We start from the raw sequence: 26,963 nt of genomic DNA, 5'->3' as shown, positions 1-26,963 counted from the left end.
ACACACACACACACACACACACACACACACACACACACACACACACACATACGCGCGCGCGCATGCATGTTCTCACCTTTGCAGCCACCTCCCCTTATTTCTTCCATGGCTTGTGAGTGTCAGCTCCAGCAGACTGCCTTCTGAGCCTGCTCAGCACTGACAGGGCTCTCCTCTCATGATTCTTTCCTCTCTACTGGGTCTTTGTGTGGGACTTCTGTTTCAAGGCGTGGGCTAGCACTCAGTCTGTCAAGACCTATGTGCTAATGAGCCCGCTCTAGAATAAGCACTTTTATATTTAATTAAAGACACTTATCAGATGAATTGTGGTTGTAAAAACAAAACAAAACAAAAAAACAAACCTCAGCATGAGCACAATACAGAAAACTGAAGGGGGAAGGAAGCCCACTATCAATACTGTAGTGCATATTCTGTCAGGTGTTTAAAACAGCGTCTGTCTTCTTACTTGTATGTATTAAGCAGAGGCACACATGGCCAAGCAGACATGTGACGTGGTGCATTTCTGGAGGTCAGAGGAAACTTTGGAGAGTCAGGTCTCACCTGCTTGGAAGTACCGGCTCTTTGTGAGGCATCACTGCTGCTCGGGCAGCTGGCTGTACAGTTGTCACTTTTATTTCTTTGCAACATCCTTCAGAAGTTTTAATTTCATTGTTACTATGGTTGTGTGTACATGATTCATGAGTGTGGGCACACATGTGCCACCATACACGGAGGCCACAGGACAACTCACTCAGCTCAGACAGCAGATACTTCTGTCTGCTCAGCCTTCTTTCCATTTCTCTCTCTTTTTTTTTTTTGTTTAAATAAATTGCTTTTTAAAATATGTGCGGGGCTGGAGAGATGGCTCATCAGTTAAGAGCACTGACTGCTCTTCCAGAGGTTCTGACTTCAATCCCCAGCAACCACATGGTGGCTCACAACCATCTGTAATGGGATCTGATGTCCTCTTGTAGAGTGTCTGAAGACAGCTGCAGTGTACTCTCACATACATTAAATAAATAAATATTTAAAAATATGTGCCAGATACTATTAACTGCCTGCATAAAATATGCTAGTATTCAATACGTTGAGGACCATGAGAACAGGACCGTGTTCTTATACTTCTTTAAAAGATAATTATCATTTGAAATTTTTTTAGATTTATTTTTATGCCTGTATTACCTGTGTATGTGTTTGGTGCCTGAGGATGTCAGACGAGATCATCAAATACATAGATCTGGAGTTACAGACAGTTGTGAGTTGTAGCGTGGGTGCTGGGAGCCAAAACTCCAGCAAGTGCTCCTAACCACTGAACCACCTCTACAGCTTCAGATCATTATTAGCAATAATAGGAGATAAATTCAAAATTAAGAAAACTGAAGCCACGGGGTTTTAGGATGTGTGCTGGAATTGGATGTGGAGCTTTTCCAGCGACAGGCAGTGCTCTGCAAGCTCTTCTCCCCAGCCTTCCAAGCCTGCTTCTCATCAGGAGCAGCTTCCAGCTAGGGGTTGGGGTACACACACACACACTCATCCGTACACACCAAGAGGACCAAAGTTGGAGAAGAGCCAAATAACAGGGACAGTATAATGTTGGGACATAAAATCAGAATTGCTTTAAGCCTTTCAGCCAACAAGGAGAGAGAATACTGAGTAGAAGGTAATAATGTAGGCAGTTGATGTCAACATACTATGAGTATGTGTAGGCTGTGTACTTTGTGTGTTAGCCTGCCCTGTGTGTCAGTGTGGATTGTGTTCACTCTTTCCTGTTTGGCTCCCTTGTCTAACAGAAATGCTGCTTGTTGATTACTCTTAAATTATTTAGTATGCAATGAATAATAAATTACATTTACTAGAAGTCTGTATCACAGGCTGTGAGGTTGGAGCAGCTCTGTATTGTTCAGTATGCAGTGCAGGTTCCTTGTATTCTGATAATTTTTAAGAATGTTAACCTTGTCTGGTGGTAGTCCACACATTATTCCCAGCACTTGGGAGGCAGAGGCAGGTGAATGTCTTGAGTTCGAGGCCAGCTTGATCTACAGAGTGAGTTCCAGGACAGCCAGGGCTACCCTGAGAAACCCTGTTTGGAAAAACAAAAGACAAAACAAAAATGATCTTAACCTGAGTTTTGACTATAACACAAATGAAAAGGACAGATTTGGCTCCATGATAACAACTGTAAGCTGGGCACATGTGTTGTAGTTGAGGTAGAGTCTGTCGTGGACTTGCTTACAATGGTGTTGCTTGTAGGCTGTCTGGGATGTCATCGGCTCCTTCATGTGCTCTCTGAAGCTCCTCAGCAGCAGAGAGGGCAGCGCTCCCTGGATCTCCCTGGCTTGCTCCTAAATGGTGTCCACGAGTCTCAAACTCTTGCTTCCTATTAGACAACTCTGCTGTAGCATGGACATGATTTCGAGTTAAGCAAATAGCTGGGCAGACAGTCAGCCTTTAGGTGCTTGCTGTCCAAGTGTGAGGATTGGAGTTTGATTCCCAGAATTCATGTAAAAATGATGGGTTTGGTGGTGCTCGCTTGTAATCCAGTACTGGGGAGGCAGAGACAGGAGGCTGCCCCCAGCCCACTACCTTAGTCTACTTGGTGAGCTCCAAGCTAGTGAGGCACTTTGTCATACCTGGGGAGTGACAACCGAGATAGACCTCTGACTTCCCTCTACTTGCATTCTTACACGTACGCATTACATGGCAAAAAAAAAAAATTGAAATAAGAGCCCAGTAATCTGAGGTAGTAACCCATTCATTGCTTATCAATAATCCCTTTAACCTTAATGGCTCATGATATAGTAATGGTGAGAGAACTACCCTTCCCCTTCCCCTGTAAGCAATAAAGGATAACTAGGGGGCTATGTAGGTAAGATCTGCTTTGAAGTTTCAGGTGGAGACACCGACAGTAACATCAGAGTAATGGCCAGTACAAGGTTCCCTTACTGAAAAAATCCCTAGTGACTTTTCTTAAATTTGCTCCCACAGAGAAAGCAAAAGCCTCCAACGGCTGTGTGCTTATCCACTGCTTAGCTGGGATCTCTCGCTCGGCCACTATTGCTATTGCCTACATCATGAAGAGGATGGACATGTCTCTAGATGAGGCTTACAGGTAAGGACAGGAACACGGCTTATGGGACTTGTTTTTCATTTTCCCTGAAACAGAAAGAGGTAGGAAGGTGGGTGACCAGACGAATGTAGACAAAGCTGATTTTGGTCACACACATCACAGGTTCCTGGTGACTCATGGCCTTGCAGAGACTGAGGAAGAGTTGGCTCTGCTCAGCTTTCATCCCTCTAACATGTGGAGTCCATCCTCGGCCAGTGGAGTCCATCCTCGGCCACTTTTTAGTAACAGACCAGGAAAGCTTATCCCCTTCCCCCGACAGAGAGGCGTGGCCTTTTCTGACTGACAAGGCCACCGAGGCTGCTCTGCTGGACTGGACTGCAGAGATGGAGAAGCCCGATACACTTGTGGATAAAATCTGAGTAAAACTGTCGTCCTGTCTAATTGGCCAGATTTTACAGGTAGTAATTTTGACTTGGCTGCCCTCTCCTTCTATCTCAGGAAAGGACAAAAAGTGGCAGGACTGCTGAGGACTTGTGCCTTCTTTGGTGACAAATGAGACTGAGTTCTCTCTCGTGCTCTGTTGACAAGAAATAGTTGGGTTACATGAGAGAAAGAATAAGAATATAGATACATGCACCATGTTAGCTCTTTTGATATTTGAGTTTCTCAGAATGTAAATTCTGGAACAACGACACGAGCTGCTCAGGCAGTCTGTCTTCCTGGGTGCCGGGACAGGTAGGTAGGTCCTCTTTGTACTCTGCTTCTCTCCAATTAGGCTCTGTCCCTGTGTCCTTCTGCTTAGGCTGAGGTCAGGTGGGAAGGCTCACACTCTTATATCCCATTACAGTTTTACTATGTGAGTTTTCAAGAAGGATTTAGACACTCATTAGTCCAAGGTTTGAATCCCGCTTCATTGTTGAATAGCTGTGTGGACAAGTGAACTTAAGGACTTTGTGGCCTGATCTATATAAAGCAGGTTAAGGACTGAGTAATTCAGTCCAGCAGCACAGTGCTTAGCATCCAGAGAGCACTTTGTAATGGATTTTTCTAACATTGTGAGTATAAAAAGAAACCCAGAACTGGGTGCTCTGACACTGTGCCATCTGGTGCCGTTCACCTCCTATGGGAAGTCTTGAGCTGTGAGTGAGTATGGACGTTGGAGAGGGAATCCTGGGATGGTGAAGCTGATGAGGGCCTTAGCCTTGCTGTGCTGCTGTGTGTGGCAGGGAGCCGGGCATTTCCTGGGGTTCAGCAGAATCCTCTTATCAACTGCATGGGAAGCCTTGGCTTCTTGGAAACAAGGAGCCTAGAGGATCCCCTCTAGCGTGCCCCCTGATAAGGTGTTCTCCACCTCAGTGCTGGAATTGTACATGAGTCCTCTTCCAGCACACTGGGAAGGCGGAGTAGTACCCTGTCCCACATTCTCTTAGTAGCTTCAAGACAAAGTGCAGTTGTAAAACTCAGGGGTTTTGCTTTGTCCTCTCTCTAGATTTGTGAAAGAAAAAAGACCTACTATATCTCCGAATTTTAATTTTATGGGCCAACTCATGGACTATGAGAAGACGATTAATAACCAGACTGGAATGTCAGGGCCAAAGAGCAAACTGAAGCTGCTGCACCTAGACAAACCCAGTGAGCCTGTGCCTGCAGCCTCAGAGGGCGGATGGAAGAGTGCACTGTCTCTCAGCCCACCCTGTGCCAACTTGACCTCAGAGGCATCAGGGCAAAGGCTTGTGCATCCTGCAAGTGTGCCCAGCTTACAGCCGTCACTCTTAGAGGACAGTCCGCTGGTACAGGCGCTCAGTGGGCTCCAGCTGTCCTCAGAGAAGCTGGAAGACAGCACTAAGCTCAAGCGTTCCTTCTCTCTCGATATCAAATCTGTTTCATATTCAGCCAGTATGGCAGCGTCCCTACACGGCTTCTCGTCTGAGGAAGCTTTAGAATACTACAAACCTTCTGCCACACTGGATGGGACCAACAAGCTCTGCCAGTTCTCCCCCGTTCAGGAGGTATCAGAACAGACTCCAGAGACCAGCCCGGATAAGGAGGAGGCCCACATCCCCAAGCAGCCCCAACCTACCAGGCCTTCTGAGAGCCAGATCACACGCTTGCACTCAGTGAGAACCAGCAGTAGTGGGTCCACCCAGAGGCCCTTCTTCTCGCCACTGCATCGGAGCGGGAGTGTAGAGGACAATTACCATACCAACTTCCTTTTTGGCCTTTCCACCAGCCAGCAACACCTCACCAAGTCTGCAGGGCTTGGCCTCAAGGGCTGGCACTCAGATATTCTGGCTCCCCAGTCCTCTGCCCCCTCCCTGACTAGCAGTTGGTATTTTGCTACAGAGCCTTCACACTTGTACTCTGCTTCAGCCATCTATGGAGGCAACAGCAGTTACTCTGCCTACAGCTGTGGCCAGCTGCCCACTTGCAGTGACCAAATCTATTCTGTTCGTAGGCGGCAGAAGCCTACTGACAGAGCTGACTCGAGGCGGAGCTGGCATGAAGAGAGCCCCTTTGAAAAGCAGTTTAAACGCAGAAGCTGCCAAATGGAATTTGGAGAGAGCATTATGTCAGAGAACAGGTCAAGGGAGGAGCTGGGCAAGGTGGGCAGCCAGTCCAGCTTCTCCGGCAGCATGGAGATCATTGAGGTCTCTTGAGAAGACCTTGTCGCTTCTGTTGACAGTTTTGTTTCCTGTTCACAAAAAAATAGTCCCTGTAAATCTGAAATATGTATATGTACATACATATATATTTTTGGAATATAGAGCTACGGTATAAAAGCAACAGATGGATCAACACAGTTGTTCTCTCAGCACCTGCACTGAGAATAGCTAACGCTCAGAAAAGATTGGAAGGGTAGACGTTAGAATTCTCCCAGCCAGGAGAAGAGATTTGGTTCAGTGAATTGCACATCTTCTTGTTCCTACAAAAGCAAGGGGTTTGTTTGTTTGTATGTTGTTTGTTTTTAATGTTAGAGGGCAAAATCCCTCCCATTTTCACGTGCAACAGAGGTCTCAGAACTCATCTCTGTCCAGGCCCTTCCCGAGTGCACCTTAGCGCTAAGACTGAGCCAGCTGTGGGTCAGGTGGGAAGACCCTCCTAGGGACAGACCCTAATGGTAACTCCAAGGGAAATGATCCTGTCTTAAGCTGCGTAATAAACCCAAACTTGATTGACAGCTGAAGGATATGGACATCATTCTGCTGGATGAACTATTTAGGAGCCTTGCCTAGATCTACTTATAACCAATCCAGTACCTCAGACAAGACATTTGGGGCCATCACCACTACCATGTCTAGTAGACCATTTTCTAGGCATTGTGAATAAGTAGGTAACTTGTCACTTTCCAGACTATGCACAAAATCCCAGTGGGCTTGTTGCCCATGTACCCCTCCTGTCAGCTTGAATGAAGAGGGAAAACCAACTAGAGTTTAGCTTAGCCAGAGATTGGGCAGTCAGATATCTTAGAGACTTAAGCCAGGGATGGAACACTAAACAGTCTCCCTCCCTCCTTGTAATACAAGAATTCTCTTTAGTGGGATTGTTACTTCTTCACTTGACCACAGACTTGGTTTAGAGATAAGCATGAATCACCGGGCTTGGTAGAAGACCGACAGAACCTCAGGTTCTCACTTCTGTTTCGTGTCCTGGAATAAAACTATGGCAAGACTTGGGAAGGTAAAACCTGAAGCAGGAAATGGATTTCCTTGGCTTTTTTTCTCTATGGTATGCAACGAGGGTAATATTTCTAGAATCTTCTTAGACTTCCAAACTTACCATGGGCTTTGGTAAGCAAGAACTAGTCAGAATAAAACATACTAGAAAGGTTAAGAAGGCGTTGTTGAATTTTGTTTAGTTTTGAATACAGGAAAGCTCTTTTCCAAAGCTATGCCAGCATGCTTTCTGGGGAAGGGGCATATCAGAGGGAAGGGCCACAGTGGTGTCTTGGTCCCTGACATACAATCACTGTGTAGACTCAATCCTGGCAGCTTAGGATAGGAGATAAGAACAAGAAGTGTGTACACGATAGTCCATATCTGCCCTTAAACTTCCTGGCTTGAGTTGTATCCTCTAGAGTACGGTCCTCCTTACGGCCTTAATTCACTCACGTCAGCAGGGTGTGGGTGTGGGGTAGATGCTGTCATTGTTCTTTACTGTAAGTGTAGCTAGGGGCTGACTCATATCTCAGGTTTTTCTGTTAGTGAAGTGGATGGTCCTTTGACTAGGATGTGACTTACTGTTTCCTATAATGATTGCTAAAACCAGCCTAGAGTGACGGTGGTTGGAAGCTGACAGGCTTGATTGTGAGGAGGATTAGGGGCCTCATGAACAGACTGAGTCTGTACAGATAAGCTGTGTGGGCATAAGATGAAGGCAGAGCAGACACTGCACAGGGAGCACGTTGCCACTCTTGGAGATTCTGTTCAGCAATCTTTTTAGATATATATCAAAATGTCTAAAGTTCTCAAAGCTTCACAGTAAATTTTGATACATTGTGTACACACACTTAGTATGTAACAATCCACCTTAAAATCTGGTCACACCGGTAAGACGTAATTTATTTAAGAATGAAAGCAACGGCTCCAACATGAAGTACGTTCCAGAAGACTGGGGATTTGGCTTCGGTAGCTTCGGGCAGTGCGTTACCTAATGCCAGATGTCATGTAGAGAAGTGCTCTCTGGACTGTGCGGCCGACAGTCATACACTACAGCTGTCCGTCCTTCAGCACTAATGTCCTATCAGTTCTTGGAATCACAACTACCATGCTGAAAGGGCTGCCTCTGAGGCACATTGTGGGTGGTGTGGTGGTTAGGTCTCTTCATGTAAGCACGGGGAAGCCTGTGAAGTCTACTGGGATGATGCAAAATGGTGATTTTAATGAGCAAAACTAGACTCTGTGAGAAATGCTGGAAACCGTTCAGGCCGTTTATAAAGTTAGAGTGGAAAGACTATATAAATGTTTAATATGAATATCGTGTCCTTGAGTAAAAGGCAAGCTGTTGAATGGTTCACTTGTGCATCTCTCATTCTCAAGTGTCACGTATGTTAATATGATGAAATAAAATCAGAACTGGTACCTGTTTGTACGTAAGTGTGAGACGTGGCTTCTCCTTGCAGATCCCACCCTCAGTGGGAACCACACTGTCACAGGACCACAAGTGACAGTTTTAACCATTTGGAGTGGAGGTGGCAGCTGATCCATCCATGTGTCATTCACATGGAACAGAGGCAAATGCCGGTCTGTGTTCCCTATGCCAAGCACATACTGAGGAAGCATTCCTACCTTCCTGACTTCAGGACACACAGACAGCTGCCTGCATGTGCACCTACCACAAACGATTCCATAGTCTTCACAGGGAAAACAGGAGGGCGGCCTTTAAACAGGTTCTCAGAAGCTGAAATGAGGCTCAGGTGCTACAGTGCTTGCCTCATATTCATGAGGCACTGAATTTGATCCCTAGCACTGTATAAACCAGACATGGTGAATGGTGGGAATCCCAGCACTCGGGGTATAAAGGTAGAGACCGCAGGAGTTTATGGTTATCTGTGGCTACACAGTGGGTAAGGAGGCCCGACTACTTAATGAGACCCCATTTCAACTGAAAGAAACTGTTCCCCATGTTATATATACCTTAGTGACATTTGATCATATGAGAAACTTAGCCTCACCAGTTTAACCAGATGTACGCACTAAAGAGGTAAAATAACGCTGTTGTCACTACAAGGCAGATAGAATGGCTCTAAAGGAAACCATGGGCCTGTGAGATAGCTCAGTGGGTAAAGGTGTGTGCCATACAAACCTGGCAGCCTGTTTTCAAGATTACTAGAACTCATGTCAAGATGGAGGAAAATAACCAATTCCACAACACTGTGTGAACTACACACACACACACACACGAGTGAGAGAGAAAGAGAGAAAAGAGAAGAGAGGCAGAAAGACTCCACTGAGACTGCTGCTGGGAATGTAGCTCAGTGGCAGAGTGCTTACCTAGCGTGCAAGGCCCTGGGTTGGATTCCCTAGCACTTGAACCAAAGACACCACAAAATCAGAGCATTCCTCTGCTCCAGCCTAAGGTGTTCCTGACACTCATTTCATCAAAGATTTACTCTGCAGACAGTGTGGCTAGGTATCTAGGTTCACAGTATATTTTATATTCCAAATTAACTGCTAAAAGAAGGCAAGTATATGTACATATACATGAATATATATAATTACTAATGATACAACTTTGAGGGAAACAAAGATATGTCTTGGGGTTTCTGTTCCTGTGATAAAACACCATGACCAAAAGCAAGTTGGAGAGGAAAGGCATTTTTTTGCCTTACACTCAGTCTATTATTGAGGGTAGGAACTCAGGGCAGGGCCCATAAGGGAGTGCTGCTTACTCGCTCGTTCTCTTATTTGAGCACAGGACCCAGGGTTGGTACTGCCCACAGTGAGTGAGCTGAGCCCTCCCCACATCAATCATCAGTCCAGAAAATGTACTTCAGACTTGTCTACAGGTCAATGGAGTGGGAGCATTTTCTCAATTGAAGGTCCCTCTTTGAAAAGGACTGTGTCAAGTTGACATAAAAGTAGCCAGCAAACAATGAAATCTAAAACAGTGCCCTAAGTTAGTATAATAGCTTTGTGTGTGTATGTGTGTGTGTTGTTTTGTTATTGTTTTTGTTTTGAATATCAGGTTCCACTGTACTCTAGATTATCCTTGAACTCAGTGCTTAGCCCAAGATGTCCTTGAATTTACAATGATCTTCCTGCTTCAGTCTTCTAATCACTGGGACTAGAAATGTACACCACCAGACTTCATTATCACTTGCTTTAACACCCACCACCCAACATGTATAAAAAACATAAAAAGCACATGCACATAAAACCAGAGTGAAGGCCAGCTGCAGCTGCCCTTCACTGTAGTGAGAGTGCTCTGTTTGTCCCTAAATACAGATAAGCACGTCTCAGGGAAGCAAGACAGCTTCTTAGAGGCACAGTGGGGCTCTGGTTTACAAAGCAAGGCAAGGAGGGAGGGAGGGACACCCTGGGAGCTTCCTGGCTAGGAAGGAGTACAGATGCCCTCCACATGCTGGGTGTGGTGGCATCTATCTGCTACCATAGCACTTGGAGAAAGAGACTAGAACATCAGAAAGCCAAGATCAAACTCAACTCAATATTGAGTTCATGAAACCTTATCTCAAGAACAAAAACAAATGACTAGAGTTAGATCACAGGCGTGACTGTAGATGGAAACGGGAGATTACTCTCTTCAAGGGCATTCCTGACTTACTCCCACCAGGCCCCATCTCTTAGGCTCCACCTCTTTCCAACAGTACCATTGTCTGGGGACTGGGCCTTTCATATTTATGGGCCTGTGAGGGGACATTAGCTTCAAACTAGTACTGAGGTTCAGGGAAATAGAAATCATTTACCAAAACTCAAGGAGAGAAACTTCCTTCCAGGACTCTCTGACAACTCCAGGCTGTTTCTTCATTCCATAACAACCTGTGTTGGACAGATATGCCATAGAATACTGAGAGGCCGCATAACGGTGTTCTGATGTGTCACTCGGCTCTCAGAGCACTTTGGGAAAGGACTCCGGAAGCCCTCAGCTCCTTCTCACAGCGGAGCCTTCATCCATGTGCCATGACTCCTCAGAGAAGCTGCTGACACTAACTCCCAGGCTGCAGAACCCCAGCAGTTGTGGACAGGGTGGCCTGGCCTGTGCCTCCTTTCAGCCCCGTCTTCCAAGTCTCACAGGAATGTGTCTGATGCCAGCCCCACTCCAGAGGAGACCAGGAGACCACCTCACCCACAGCAAGCAACAAGTTAAACTAGGACGACCATCAGAATAAGCTCTGGCCTGCCTAATTTCTTAAAAAAGAGAACTGTCTACTCCACCTTTCTTCCCTGCTAGGAAGTAAGGAGATGGCGGGAGAGGCCAGCCTCAGGCTGAGGTTGACATTCGCCAGCCAAGGAGAGCTGGAGGTGGCACCTGATTCCTGTTCACACACTCTGCGGACAACTGGCCCTTCTTCTTTCTTTGAAGGTTTATGAACAGGTCTCTATGCACAGCGCTGGGTTCCTAATATCCTAGAAACTCAAGAAAAGACAATGGTGGTGGTGGCTTTAAAAATGCCTCCTGCCAGTCTAGGTGAAAAAAATGAGAGCCCACTGCCTTACTGTTCAACTTTCTGCCCGTTTCAAACTCGGAAGGAAAAAAAAAAAAGGGAAAACTATTTCTGAATATAAATGGGCTTCATCTAGCCACACCACATAACAAAATACTGTGGAAATAATACTAAGCAGTATGAGAAATCAAAAATAGTACAAACACTATGAGGGAAGAAAGAGCAATGAGTCCGAACTCAGTCTGGAACTAAAATCTTAATTATCTGACAATTGAGCGCACGAGACACTGAAAAACCACCCGGGGGTGACACCCAATGCAGGCCGCCCCTTCCTTCACCCTGCTGTGCTCGGTAATGACCGAGCTACAGACACTGTTGTAAACTGTACCTCCCAGGAAGTTGCCCTAGCAATGGCTAAACCACAGTCAGTGTAAGACCAATGGAGGTGAGATGATGGCCACTCCCCAGCTGCAGTGCCCCAGAGCTCTCAGCGCACCTTACCGCCTTCCTCCCTCGTGGTGAAGGAAAGCGTCAGCCCCCAAGAAGGGAGGCACAGCACAGCCAAGAGCCTGCCCAGAAAGTGGCGGCCCAGCCTGGGCACTTCAACATTAATATACTCAGTCACTGGGAACACACTAGACACAGTAGGGAGGGTAAGTGGTGCCTCTCACCTCAGCAGTGAGGGACCAGAGGCGGGAAGTAGCCACAAGGTCAGCTTAGCTGAGGAGTGAGTTCCAGGCCAGCTAGAAGTACATGGACCCTGTTCTAACCCCAACCCCATAAAAAGAAATGACTAGACATTACTATTTTTCCTTATGTCTCTTTAACCTTTTTCTTCCCTGTACTTCAGATATTCATGCCATTCAACTACCTGTGCCCTAACCCTAATCTGAGTTCTAAGAACACTGTAAGTTAATATCTGATTAAGAACCAGTACTTTTAGGGCCTGGTAGGATTGTTCAGTGGGTTAAGGTGCTTGTCAGGCAGGCCTCGGTCGATCCCCAGAATCCATACAATGCTGGAAAGAGAACCAACCCCCCAGAGTTACCTTCTGACCTCCAAGCGTGCACTGTGACAATCCTGCTCACACAACACACCATATACACCATCACAATTAAGAAAGAAAATTAAAAACTAAAAAATGAGATTAGAATCAGATCAAGTTTAGCTGCTACACAATAAATTAATCAGATTCACTTTAATCTTATAAAAACACTGAGGCTCTTCTGACACCTGACAGAATCTCTCTGGATTCTGGAGGAACACAGGGACGAAGGGGAGGCTGTAGACTCCCAGCCCTGACAGCCCCTCAGACTCAGCTCTTATCTTCAGGTCCGTCCTCTGCACTTAATTGCGTCTCTTCCTTCCACAGAAGTCCTGCGACGGGCAGCTCCTTCCCCAGCTTCACGCCCTACAGTCAGCAAGGCGGGCAGAGGCTCCATTGCCTCTTTAGTGTTCCTGGCACATCAGTGGAGATCCAAGGGTCTCGCATGAGAGAGGGTGGGAGCAAATGTCAGTGCAAACCTTGTTATGGAAGCCAAGGTCTGCCAGGCTGGCAGAAGCCTGAGCTCTGTATGGAAAAGCAGGTCTAATGGGAAACACCTTCATGAGTGCATGAAGGCAGTCTTCAGTTTCCAGTGACCCACAAAAGGGGCATGGTACCGGAAAAACACAAAGATGGTGTTCTGGCAGGACAGGAAGACAGTGCCAGATACCTCCTTGATGTGATGGGGGCCAATGCATAGGAACAGTAGCTGGAGCCAGTCAGCACTTATGTTTACAACCACAGATCAGAGAGCCTGCATAAAGTCTCCCGAGGCACCAAAAAGAACAGTTCCTTAGCATTTTCTCCACAGTTTCACTGCAGTACCTAGACTACTCACACTTTTAATTCAAAACATCAGAGCAAAATAAAAATAACTCTTGATGCAAAGTTCTTTACAGGATTTCTGGGAATTCAACTGTCCCAACTTCGGTTATCAAGAACTACCACACTGGAAAGTCCATGTGGGTCAAATACATCTAGGCAAACAGGGCCCAGGGGAAGGCTGGAGGAGCTGTGTGCGCAGGCATGTGCCTGCTAGTGCCGCTCCCGCTCAGGCCTCATGCTGAAGGGCTCCAGGCGCTCAGCCTCTGGCAGCATGCTGTTGAGCCTCTCCATCAGTGGCACCGTCTGGTCTATGCCCATCTGGATGCGGCGCAGGATGGCCGACATCTCATTCACCTTCTGGATCTGCTCTGCATACTTGGCATATCTTTTCTGGCGCTCCTGCATGAAGCAAAATAGGGTTTCCACGGACAGATCCATCTGCAGGAAGTGAAGAGACAAAAGCATTACAGTCTGCTTACCCTGTTGTCTCGAGCAGTGGGTCTCAACCCAGCTCTTCACAGGGGTCGTTTTCAGACTTCCTGCATCTCAGACATTTACATGGGGATTCATAACAGAAGCAAAGTTACTATTCTGAAGCAGCAATGAAACAGTCTCATGGTTGGGGTCACCGGAGTATGAGGAAGTGTATTGGGAGGGCTAGGCGTGCTGCTGGAGGCAGAGGAACCTGACTGTGTGAGAGGCAGTGGCCGTCTGTCCGAGGACTACTGCAACCTATTCTGGGATGCCTGGGGGTGTGTGCTACTCATCACATTCCCTGCTGAGACTCTCCATGGAAGAGTTCCCTGTCTCTTACACTGCACTTACGTTTGGCTCTGTTGAAGTGAACAGACCCTTGCCACCATGTCACCACCAGTCCCAGAATATGCTGTCCTAGAAGGAACAGGCACTGTTCCCCAACCCAAGTGTGCAGTGGGCTTTACCATACAGCTGGGCGTGCTTGCAACTTCACACACCATGACGAAATTACACACACAGTTCTCTGTGTCTTTGTTCTTCGTTCTTTGTCTCTGTCGTCAAAGGACCCACAGCTATAACCAGAGTTGTAGGAATGACAGAATTACACACAGATATCTAACCCAGTGACTTGGTAATGTTGTGATCAGTCGGGGGACTACAGGGAAGGCACAGCTCCTATGGCAGACCAACATGCCAACTGCACCTCCAGCCCACAAGGGAGCCTTACAACATCATGTTAAACTCTGTACACTGCCCGGAAGGCCCTTTTCCCTCCTGGGCACATCTGTCACAGGTAAAGAGGGCACTTCCTGTGTTTTGCATGCCTGTGCCCCTCTGCAAGGGCCCCACATCTATGCATGTATCCTTCCCTTCCCATATACTTATACTTTTGTTTTAGTTTTTTTTTGTTGTTGTTTTGTTTGTTGTTGTTGTTTGTTTTTTTGTTTTTCGAGACAGGGTTTCTCTGTGTAGCCTTGGCTGTCCTGGAACTCACTCTGTAGACCAGGCTGGCCTTGAACTCAGAAATCTGCCTGCCTCTGCCTCCCAAATGCTGGGATTAAAGGTGTGTACCACCACGCCCAGCATACTTACACTTTTGAGACTCTCATTCCACCCTAAGCTCTCTATGGAAGAGTTCCTCCATAAACATTACTCCAGCTGTCATGTGGTCTCCTTTTTCCCTCCTCCCCAGCCTCTCCCCTCCTATCTACGCCTTTCCCGCTGTATGCTGGAGCCCAGGATGTCTTACCATGTAGAGTTTCTGAAGAAAATTCTGACAAAAATGAGAGCAAGGCCAATCCTACTTTTACACAGGGGGGTGGGGAGATAGGGCAGGATAGACACACAGACAGACAGCATTAGTACTTCAGCTGATCTTTAAAGCTTAGAGATAGAGAGGACCGGGTGACAGGGCCCTGAGGAAGCAGCGTGCCAGCAACTAAGTGCCACTGCTGGCCACTGTCAGGGCCTGCCAACATGCCCCAAAACTGAGTCCCTTGGGAGGGAAGATAGAGCCAGCACAGCTCACTTCAGCTGCTCAGACTCTGGCGTCTTCTCCAGTCATCACGTTATCTACCTTGCTGGGAGACAGACACATGAGCCAGGCATTGGAGTTTACCTGAACTGACCTCAGAGGCTCCTGTGGGCCATGGCGAAGGGGCCTGGCAATCAACTCATCAGCCCTGACACGCAGCTCAGTGCTTTTACAACCATCTTGTAAAGTGTTTGTTCCGATGCACACACTTTCCTGCATGGCCCCATGTCCAGCTGGGCATGCGGATACTGCTCAGTGGAGTGACTCTCAGGACATGCCCTGTGCCATGCTGGCTCCCACGGACAGAGACACTCAGACCCAGACTCCTACCCACAGCACTCACTGCGCACAGTAGCATGATGCTCCACTGGCTGCTAACGAGACCACTCACTGGCTGCTATTGATACTGTACGGTTCCAGGAAACACAGGCAGACCCAGAAAGAGAAAAGTCGGAGTAACTAGGTTACAGGAACTTCCACAAGAAGCCCCAACTATTTAAACAAACAATTTGATTTTCCAATAAACAGTGAACTACTGTTTACTCTCTACAACTTGTGTTTGAAACCCCTTGCCCTGCTGTGTTCTAGTGCATTATGGTGGCCGTCAGTCACGGAAGCCCCCTCAGTTGGAACTTTTCTCAGTCGCCAACTGCTAGTGTGTCTCTCATGGACTGCTTGTCTCCCCTCTGCTACAGCACAGGGAGAACTACAGGTAAGGTAAACTAGAGGCCCGGGTGACTTTGTGGGCCAGAGCAGTGCCTGCCCGAGGGAGAAGCAGTCTCCCAGTTTACAGGAGTGTCTGCAATGCCAGGCTTCCTGCGACACCAGCACAGTAAAAAGGCGATGCTGCTGCCCTCAGGAGCTCAGGGTTCAGTCAGCCTCCTCGTCAAGCCTCGTCCTCCACTCCACACAGTCTCTGGTAGCAGGATGTTTCAAAGGACCACCATACACACACCATGGTGCCCCACACATAGATAGAAAATAGAAAAGAAAAAGGCAAGCCACATACAAAAAATATCCACAACACATACATTTAATAGACTTGTATCCAGAAAACCAATTACTATTGGCAAGTAATGTTTTTTTTTTTTTTTTTTCTTTTTGGTTTTTCGAGACAGGGTTTCTCTGTGTAGCCTTGGCTGTCCTGGAACTCACTTTGTAGACCAGGCTGGCCTCGAACTCAGAAATCCGCCTGCCTCTGCCTCCCGAGTGCTGGGATTAAAGGCGTGCGCCACCACGCCCGGCGGCAAGTAATGTTAAAAACAAAACAAAACAAAACAAAACAACCCCATCAAGTCCTATCAGGACACCAGGGACATTCTGTATAGAATCAGGAAAAGTGCTGCGAAAACCTCGCTGAGCCACAGTGGAGCCTGAGCAGAGCAGCCCTGGAGGAAAGCACAGAGCTAGAGGTGTTACCATACCTGACTCTAAGATGTACTATGAAGCTAGAGAAGTCAAAACACACACATCAACCAATGGACGAAACGGAGCCCAGAAGTGAATCCATGTGTTTACAAAAGAGTAGTCAACCTAGATGTTCCTCGAGAGATGGCTGGTACAGTGCAGGACAGACACAGGAGAGTCTGTTTAGCTGTAAGAATGAATAACAGAAAGGACTTGTGTCATCTGCAAGGAGACAGACAGAGCTGCAGACTGTCATCTTAAGTAAAAGAAGGAAGTAGCAGAGACTAGATGATTTTCTGTCTTACCACTATAAAGACTTCACAAAGCTGTTACCACACTGAAATATGGCATTCGGGGAAAGCTAAAGCTGTGTTCCCAGACCACAGTTGTGAATATTTGGCTTCAGAATAACCTAGCTTACTCTCTGAGGTGAGAGCTTTGTTTTTACACGATCGTAAAATCTCTAAGGCGTGTGACTCTGCTATGTTAAACACCAAGTGACTATGTTCTTCGTTGTAAACTTCGGACCTGTGAAATCTTACAGCTTACCTCCCCTCCAAGTCTCCTGACAGAACCATCTCACACCACGAAAGGAAGCAAGTCCTAGCTACCCACAAATCCTTCCTGTTCTTTATCAGTTTGTAGTGCCAAGGATAGGCCCCCATGTCCCACGCTGGGCACATGCTCTGGACCTGGCCCCAAGTCTCTTTAGTCACCATTTCAGCTTTGAATATAAGCCGACTCCTCTAAACATTGGTCAGACCCAACATGCTCACAATAAAAATGTCTAAGTACACACAAGTGCATGTACTTTAGAAATACTTTAGCAGTGCTAGGCAAGCCTGAGCCGTCTCCCTGAGCCTTTCTAAGACATTCTGAAAAACTGCTCAGCACAAGGCACACACGTCTTTAAACCCACACTGGAGAGGAGAGACAGGAAGGTGTCTGAGTTCAAAGCTAGCCAGTGACATAGTGACACATCAAAACAAAAACAGACTTCCACTTTTTTAAAACAATGCGTAAATAGAAAGGAAGTGTGAGCTGACTATTGCGCTATACATCTGTAGTCTCCGCACCAGAAAGACAGGAAGACTGGCAGGCTTAGAAGACTGAAGCCAGCCTGTGTGTCAAACCAAGATCTTATCACAAAACAAAATGATGAAACAAAACCAAAAACCCACTTTTGGGCTTAAGAAAATATGTCGCTGGGCGGTGGTGGCACACACCTTTAATCCCAGCACTCGGGAGGCAGAGGCAGGCGGATTTCCGAGTTGGAGGCCAGCCTGGACTACAAAGTGAGTTCCAGGACAGCCAGGGCTACACAGAGAAACCCTGTTTCGAAAAAAACCAACCAAACAACCCCCCCCCAAAAGAAACTATGTAAAGATTGAGGATTCTTCTCATCATTTAAAAGTACTGTTTAAAAAGTAATGTTCAGCTTTAATGTAATGTCTATGCGAACTTAAGCCTCAAGATGAACTTTGATTTGATCTCAGTAGATAGCTCACCTTCTCTGCACAGAATTCCTTCCTCCCACGGAAAAGGCACTAGAATGTGGCACCAGGGAGCAAGAGGCCATGGGGGACAAGGCTGCCTGACCAGTGGCTGTCTGCCATCTCAGTTCCACCTCCATGCTGGCTTTGTTCCCTCTCTATCTGGATAGACAAGGCAAAAACACGCAGGGATGCACAACTCTGCTCTCTTCCTGAAGAGCTGAGAGGGAAAACGAAAACCACTCAGTGAATTGTTAGGTCAGCGACAGTCTATGGGACCTGGCCATGACCAGATTTGCCTACTTGATGATGGTTGTTCCCAACAAAACAGTTTTTACCTCAGAGTTTGTTCTGGAGCCAAATATAAGTGACAGGGGCCTGAGAACAGATTTAGGTTACCCCAAATACCACGCTCTACTTGTAAGCATCTAATAAAGTTATAAAGTATTTATACTTAGAGACAACAGAAAGCTCTAAGTCAAGACACTTCTTAAATACATTGGTGGGAGCATCGGGTCCATGAGGGAACCTCGGCCATAAGTCTCAGATGTCCTCTGACCCACATTCTTAGCATCCAGGTTCACAGAAGCCAGTAATCTGTCAACTTACTGCCACAAAGTAACACAAGTGAGAAGTCATAGATTTAAATCCTGCTACTTGTATGGCTTTCAGAAGTCACTCTTAGCTTCTATTTTCTAAAATGAGGAATGAAGCACCTGCCTCTTATATCTCACAGTATTGACATTAAAATTATAAATGAGGGCTGGAGAGAGGGCTCAGTGGTTAAGAGTGTATTGATCTTCCAGAAGACCTGTCTTTGATTCCCAGCACTGATGTCAGGCTCACAACCATCTGCAACTCCAGCCCACGATGATCCAATGCCCCTGGATCCACGTACCCACTTACAGGTATACACGTATACACATAATTAAACCTTTTTAAAAGATACAAATGAGATGATATATGTAAATGTGACTTGTAAACAGAGCTATAAACTACAAGATCATATTATTCCAACAAGTCTCACTGAATGGAAGTTTGTTCTTCACAACACTCAAAGTTAAATTCCTAGATTATATGACCACATTCAAAGAAAACTGCTTTACCCCTGACCTCCCTTCAATGCATCTGCTTAGAGCTGCAGTTAGCAAAGCTACAGGATTAGCACTCCCCGTAGGCAGAGTCTAGAGGTGTGGTTACAGCCTCCTCATTTCCCCAGAGAAGACAGAAGCAGCCACGGCCCATGAGAAGATGTAATGTCTCTGGTCATTTGGTAAAGGAACATCAAACCATGGAGACTGCTTCTCATCCACTAGGAGGCCTAACCCAAAAGAGAGACCAGCAAGGGCCGGTGATGATGTGGAGAATCCAGCAACCCTCGCCCCTCCTGCAAAGTGGAATGGCCACTTCGGTGACCCATCTGATCATTTCTCACAAAGTTAAGCAGAGGGTTATCGATGGCCAGCAGTTTAACACCCAGGAAAATACACGAGGAAACCAAAATATGCACAACCTTATACATCAGTGTTCACAGCACCATTCTTCATGGTAGGCAGACACAGAAATAACCCACATGTCCATCAGTGTAGAAAGGACAGCAAAATGTAGTATGCCCACAGGCCAGAATACCATTTGGCTATCAAATCAAATGAAATGTTGACAGAAACTCAGCAGTGTTTGGAAAAACCTCAGCAGTGTTCCTCTCAGTGAAGGAAGCATGACACAAATGGTTACATATCATAAGACTGCTTTCACAACTAAGGCCCCACAAGAGCACTGTATAGAGACAGACAGTAGACCTGAGCCTACCACGTGGTAGGGGATGGGGAGTGACAATGTGTACAGTTTCTAGGATAGGGCAAGTGTAGAACTGGTTGTGTTAGTTACACAACCCTTGACTTACTAGAGACCACTGAACTGTACACTGTGAAATGGGTAAGCTATGAGACCCACATCTCAGTCTTAACAAATAAACAAGCCCAATACCCGAACTTCCTTCCACACCTGTAATAGCACTAAGCACAGGCTGTTCTAAATCTGACCTGGAATGAGAGCCTGTCCTGACACTGGACCCCAGATGGCCAATTGCAAAGGATTAGAGTTCAGAATGATGAAACCCATTTGGCAATCCTGAACTAAACACTGTCCAGTGGCCCTCAAACAAATCACTGTGGCCAAGTAAAACATTACAAACCCAAGGAAGCTGGGAGCACAGGCCACAGAACAACTAGCAAGAGAGAAGCTGGGTGCTCAGTCCCATGCTTTCCTGTGACAATACAAGGGACAATGGAGAACGCAGAGCTCCTCTCTCTCTCTCAGAGCCCCTTCTTTCTTGTTCTGACATTGGCTGGTACTGGCCACAGTCTTATTTTTTAATAAAAAGTAAGAATCCTTATGGAGCTGCTGGGCGTGGTGGCGCACACCTTTAATCCCAGCACTCGGGAGGCAGAGGCAGGCAGATTTCTGAGTTTGAGGCCAGCCTGGTCTACAGAGTGAGTTCTAAGGCAGCCAAGGCTACACAGAGAAACCCTATCTCAAAAAAAAAAAAACCAAAAACCAAAACAAAACAAAAGAATCCTTATGGAGGACAGTTTGATGTATGTGTATACAGTGAAAAGATATTTGCAGTCAGGCTATTTCTCTTACGCTCCTGACTGGAGGCACCTTCAAGGTCTCCATCCTACACCCTGGTCATTAAGTTTCCTCCAGGTGGCCCCACTGTCATGCAACGCCAGCCCATTATGGCCCATCAACCCCTCTTTATTCAAGTCACACTGCCACTTCATGTCTAATGGGGATTCAGACCACCAAAAGGCTGGAGTGGGCCATGCTCAACTCACAACTTTTGTGGGTCACCTAAGTTTTCTCCAGCCTTCTGGTCTACCTTTAGATCACCCCTTCCATTCCCACGGAAGACTCAGCATTCTCTTTTCTGAATGACTCTCTCTTGCACAATGACAGTGGATAGATGTTCTCATTAATTATACCACAGGCTGAATGTCGTGCGTTACCACATACTGCTATTCTGGAGTGACCTTGTTTCCCCAAGGAAAGTCCTGAAGACCATCATTCTAAACAGGCTGCAAGAACAGCTTTCAGAATAAGGTCCAGCCATTCATTCTCACGCATAGACTCTAACTCTGGAAATTAAAGAACAAAACTTCACTCCAGCAAATCGTAGCTAAGTTGATTTACAGAAAACAAAAATACAGTGTTGGGACTGGTGCTTTTGGTCATCCACAGAGTGACCTGGAAGGTGGAGCCAGGTATACAATATTCTCTGGTTCCCTCATTATATTAACAAGTGTGACAGATAATTTGCAAGTTACAGCTACTGTCTCCTGAGTATCCAGGAAATGGCAGACATGACTGTACACTCTACTTGCCTTACCTTTAGGTCCCATGACACTCCTCAAGGGAACTATCATATTCCTGCTAAACATGGGAAGTGGATTCTGAAAAGACAAAAATGCACCCAAGGTCACCCAACCTGTCCCAGTAAGGCAGCTCGCAGGCAGCCGCATCCACTTAACTTTTGCTCCTCTTTACAGAATCCATTCATTCAAATGTCAGAGCAAGCAAATGGTTTTCAAAACCCTAATGAAGGAATCTATATACCAATTTTTAGTGTTTTCCAGTAAGAAAACACTTGATTTCTACCATAAACACCAGCATTTACTTTAAAAAAAAAAAAGTAATGCATAACCAGATCTAACATGGACATTCTGAGTGGCTACTGCGAGGCTGGCATCTCTGTACACCGCATCCGACAGGCACCACCTTGACCTCACACAAAACAGGGAAAGCCAAGAGCCCTGCAAGATGTCCTCTAATAGAGGACGGCTGCTCCAGAGTTGTAGGCAGTTCACCTCACATCACCCAGCCAGCACCCAAGTCCAGATCTCCCGACTCCAAGAGCCACCACAGCACTGTCCCAGTCAGGTCCACAGTTAAGCCTGCTGACTACATTTTCTTTTCCATAATTCGTTCTGCCTAGCCACAAAATATAATTGTATGAGATCTAAAATTAAGTTTCTTGGGGCAACATTTACAAAAATCTATTGTTAAATAAGGTCAAAACTCAAAGGGCGATCTCAACAAATGCATGTCTCTGTGTGTTGGGACGAGGAAGGCGCTCAGGTGAGCCACGGGATGGAGTTAAGAAAGCCAGGCTGAGCAGAGCTCTAGCCACTTCCTTCTGCATTACGTAAACCTCCTTGGGCTCTCTAGTGCCCTGCCACTTCCTGTTGCGCAAGGACAAACAATGGGCAGACTGTCGCCAGTGTTTCCATTAATTACACCACAGGCTGAGTGGCATTGATTACCGCATACTGGACATTTTGAAATGACCCCATTTCCTTTGTTCAAATACTCTACCCAAGTGTTTCAGTAAAGGAACACAATTTACTCATGTCTTTGAGAGAATGAAGAGATACCAGCAGCTGGGGAATCTGAATGGCGTCATCACTGTTCCACTTATTATTTTATGGCTTGCCCAGCTTCCCTTTATGCTGGCTTCCCTTCTGAGCTATGTCTAACTAAGAAAGTAATCTTAAAACCTTGGTCAGTACCCTGAACAAAACCTGTTCGATCTGGCAGATCATGCCCCTCCCTGGACTTGAAAAGGCTACAGACAGCAGCAAATAAGAGAAAGAAAGAGCTCAATCAGGGTGTGTGGGCATAAGACAGAAGGCTAGACAGGAACTATGTGTGCATCAGAGTCTCGTACTCACTATAATTCTCAGCTCCAGGCCTAACACTGAGACCCTGGGGATGGAAGGCTAATACCAAGTACTGGGCCCCCAAAGTCAGAGAATAATGGGGAAAGACAGTCAGACAGATGAAGACCTCCAAACACACAGAGCTATCATTTAGGACTCCTTGTTTCAATGTCCAAGATGAAAGGAAAGTAAGTCTGTACAAGTTAAATAACATTCTGGTATTCTTACACAGTGGCAACCTGGATTAGCTAAGTGCTCTGTAATCCCTCTAAGGATCTCACAGTATGAGCACTGCCCCTGTGACCCAGAGAACAACTGCAGGTGTGGTTGAGATAAAGACCTCACTAAACTCCTCTACCATTGGCCTGAAGAATGAACCTGGGATGGTGACATCAGACTAAGGATTTGGTAATACCACCCCTGCCATCAGCCAGGAGCTATTATATTATAGCTAGCTATAAACTAGACTGGGTGGTTGCTCATGACTGATAAGTCTAGGGGCCCACATCATTTCCCACTCACAGTAGGTGTAACTATGCAAATTAATCCAGAAAACATTTCCCAGTTCTAAGGAAGAAGCAAGCCCTTCCTTCTGATAAGGGACACGAGGATGGTTAGGCTAGTGTCTGATGGAGGATGAGTGTCTCAGGGAAGTCGGACATGGATTATTCTAGCAGGGTGGACAGAACAGGAGGCACAGAACAGGAGTTGAGACTGACCATAGCCAACATTTGGCAGATTTTTGAGACTTCAGTTATGACCATTGCACATTATATGGAAGGCAGATGAGTGTCTGACTACAGAGAACCAAAGTCTCAGCAAAAACAAAGGGAAAGAAATGCTGAGGTACTCTGGGATACTGGAAGAAGCCATCATGGAAGACATGCTCCAACTTTGACAGGGTGCTACTCTACACTCACTCTCTGCGTATCTCACTGTGTTTGAGATAGATAAGTTTTATTCCGGAATTGGCATTTAGTTTCAGAGCTCCTTAGGTCCTCTGGTCTGATCTGCAGTCTGGCTGTCACCACTTCTACATCAGCAATTCCTAGCAATTTAGTCTGCCCTCAGACAAGAAAGTTCTCTCGACCAGTGTGCAAAGCAGGAGCTGTGGAGTCCCACCAAGATGTCAACCAAGCTTTGTCACAGCCCATCACTGAGTGTTGCCAAGGTAGGAACTCAAGCAGGGCAGGGGCCTGCAGGCAGGAACTGAAGCAGAAACCATCAAGATGCTCTCCATGGCTTGCTCAGCCTTTCTCATACATCCCAACCACCTGACTGGGGTGGAACCATACATAGTGGGATGGGCCCTTCCACATGGATCATTAATCAAGAAATGCCTCAAAGATTTGCCCAAAGGCCAGTCTGATGGAGGCAAATCCTCAACTGAGGTTCTTGCTTTCCAAGTGACTCTAGTTTGTGTCAAGTTGGCAAAAACTAACCAGCAAATTTGGTGAGTAAGAAAAAACCTGTATGTTTAAGATGAAGAGTTTGTGAATAACAAAAAATAAAAAATAAAGACAGGTTAAGGAAGTAGTGCTAAGAATCCCACCATTAATGTGCCATGTAATTGATTAATTGGCTGCCATGTTTCCTTATGATCTTTAAGAGTATGGAACAAAGTTGAAGTCATGCTGAATGAATAGTTCCATGTCTTGGTTTTGTTCAATGATCTTGGTTTTCTTAAAATGATCTTTAAGAACACAGTTTTCCATACAACTCTTGTTTTTCACCCACAGTAGGACTTAAACTCTGTAGAGCTTACTATGTGACCTGACCCAGAGTCTCAAGCTTTGCAACACATGTACTGTAGAAGAAGTCCAAAGATGACACAGATGCTCCAACTATGGCTTAAAGTTTAGTGTAGCCATGACCACACACCCATTCCCAGGCACCTGTGGATGTAGTCATGTAATTGAGTTCAAGCCAGAGTTTCTGAAACCGGCAGGTTCAGCCCGTAAGACACTCCTACTGATCTTTGCCATGCCATAGTATTCTGCCAGGTAGATGCTATGAAGATCACAAAGCCACAAGGTGAGAGGAACCTGGATATCTGAACTCAACAGAAGAGAACCATCTGCTAACAAGGAAGATTTACTCTAAACATGAGTACAAGCTATACTTCCATACCATCTAGACTATTACACATGCCAAGTGTATTTACAGCTACAGCATAGCCTACTCATTCTAATACTACTCTCAAAACAGTTATTTTTCCCTGACAGAATGAGACAGCTTATCAATTTGTAGGATGAAGTAACTGAAGCCTCTAGGAAGCTGTTCATTTAACAAGCACTCATTGTTTACTACAAGCTGAGCATTATTTTAGGCTCTTGAGCAGTGAGTCAGCTATTACTATAAAAAACAAAACCCTGATATAACCAGCTGAGATGTTTACACGAGTCTTTAAATTTGCACCACTGTGAATTGTAAGTCAGACAGGGAGCGTGGAGTTTTCTGGGAAGGTGTGCTTGCTGTAGCAGGCGGGCACACAGGAACCTGAGGGAGAAGAAAACTACACTGTGTCCAAGAAGCCAGAGGCTGACACCACACAGCTTGGGCTTTCTTTGAAGGATTTGGCCACTATAAATAGCCTGGGGATCTCCTTCCTGGGCAGCTCTACCACCTCTCAACAGTGTGACCCTGGGGACCAAACCTTTAATACACGGGCATTTGGGTGACATACAAGATCAAAACTGTCATAGCACCAATGTCCAAATCTGCTAATATTCTTCATTACTGTCAATAAAGAAATGCAGAACAGGAAAATCTTTTCTAAGCCCTATTTCCATGTCTATAAACTAAGTGTCCTAATACTTCCCACGCACTGGTCTGTCGGCTACAGGTATTTGCTGGGGTTCCTTACAGGAGGAGGTGACCCTTAAAGCCTCTAACCTGTTTCATCTGTAAAGGAAGAAGACAGGGGCTTTAGAGCCTGGCACCTGTGGCTAGCACCGAGAGAGATGACAGAGCCAGCTGTCTAGGGACACATCTAGGGTAGGCATGCTGCAGGTAAGTATGGCTGTTCACACATGCTCAAAAGTCAGGGTCTGAATGTGAAGAGAGTTAAATCTCAGAGCAGGGGTAGCCAAATAACCGGGCTGTGCTCTTGTCTCGCCAAAAAACACAACCCTAAATTTCCAACAGGCAAGTAATAAATTTGACTCGGCCTTCCTCCAGGATTTCTGTGTCTTGGCAGGGCAGGGATGGTGGAAAGGAGCACAGGGCCAAGGCCCAAGGAAGCACTGCACAGCATGTGTTACTGCCAGAGCCAGAGCCAGCCCAATCTCCATTTCCATTTCCTGCCACCCAAGGGACCAGCTGGATTTCTTACTGCAAAGAAAAGTTGCCCCGAGGATAGAGAGGAAGGGGGATTATAATTACATTGTGTACTCTCAAACTGAAATTTATATCAGAGTAACGTGTAAGACAGAAAAAGAAAATTCAGACTTTTCTGGAAATGCTTTGTCTCAGTATTTCAGGGAAAAAGAAAAAAAAAAAGCAGCTAGCTATCTCAATGCTTTGCCAAAACCTTTGGTTTTAAAACGAAGCACCTCTCAACTCACTTTATAATCTCAGGTCAAGAAGCAGAAATGGATGCCAGAATGTGGTCAAAGCAAGGATGGGAGTCAGCTCATGTTATTTAAAGGAGGTTCAGTGTACAGAGGCAGACAGAGTCTTGCCTGGCCAGTGGTTGATGCTAGTCAGACTTGGTGAACTGAAGGCAAATGTGAACACTAATGCCAGCTTAGGGCTCTGCACCATGGGAGCCACTCTTTACCCTGGGAGAACACAGTAGTCAGCTCACATACCTGGTGAGTGGCTCCACCCAGGTCTCTATTACAGAAGGAATCCCCTGTGGGCTCTCATGCCCCCGACCCCTACCCTGGGTGCAGATTCAGAAATGACGGCTCCTGCACATTTCTTCACACTTCAGGTGAGTTCCTACTGTGTGAAAACAGAGTAACCAAAAGGGAAATGAAGGGTTCCAGACAAGGAGAACACAAGCAAGTCTCTCTTATATGAACTCAAAGTACTTCAGAGGGCTTTTGTGTCCTGTTCTGGATTCTGGGATGTTTGCATAGGCTCTACCATTTGTACACCCTTGATCCAGCCTCTGAAACTGTAAATGCTCCCAAACCTGACACCATCTGCGTCGCAGGGCAATGCTCAAAAAGTTCCATATATTGGAGCATCTTAGATTTAGATACCTTGATTGGAGTGTTTATCTCATAGGGAGGGGAGGAGGGAGAGGGGGAGGTGGGAGGGAGAGGG

At 46.2% G+C, this 26,963-nt stretch overlaps 2 protein-coding genes across 2 annotated transcripts in view; one reads left to right on the top strand and one right to left on the bottom strand.

Annotated features, from left to right (window-relative positions):
- The window catches only part of Dusp16 (dual specificity phosphatase 16), a 76,415-nt gene extending 68,263 nt beyond the window's left edge, over positions 1-8,152 (top strand). Inside the window, exons 6-7 of the mRNA XM_021164847.2 lie at positions 2,983-3,106; positions 4,554-8,152. Of these exons, the coding sequence (XP_021020506.1) occupies positions 2,983-3,106; positions 4,554-5,721 (1,292 nt within the window). The 3' untranslated portion in view covers positions 5,722-8,152. The remainder of the gene's footprint in view (positions 1-2,982; positions 3,107-4,553) is intronic.
- A 4,203-nt stretch (positions 8,153-12,355) lies between these two features.
- Positions 12,356-26,963, bottom strand: part of Borcs5 (BLOC-1 related complex subunit 5) — a 64,241-nt gene continuing 49,633 nt past the window's right edge. Inside the window, exon 4 of the mRNA XM_021165048.1 lies at positions 12,356-13,494. Coding sequence (XP_021020707.1) covers positions 13,267-13,494 — 228 coding nt within the window. The 3' untranslated portion in view covers positions 12,356-13,266. The remainder of the gene's footprint in view (positions 13,495-26,963) is intronic.

This window comes from Mus caroli, chromosome 6, assembly GCF_900094665.2.
Source record: "Mus caroli chromosome 6, CAROLI_EIJ_v1.1, whole genome shotgun sequence".
In the NCBI taxonomy this organism is placed as follows: domain Eukaryota; kingdom Metazoa; phylum Chordata; class Mammalia; order Rodentia; family Muridae; genus Mus; species Mus caroli.
This window is presented reverse-complemented; position numbering and strand designations above follow the sequence as displayed.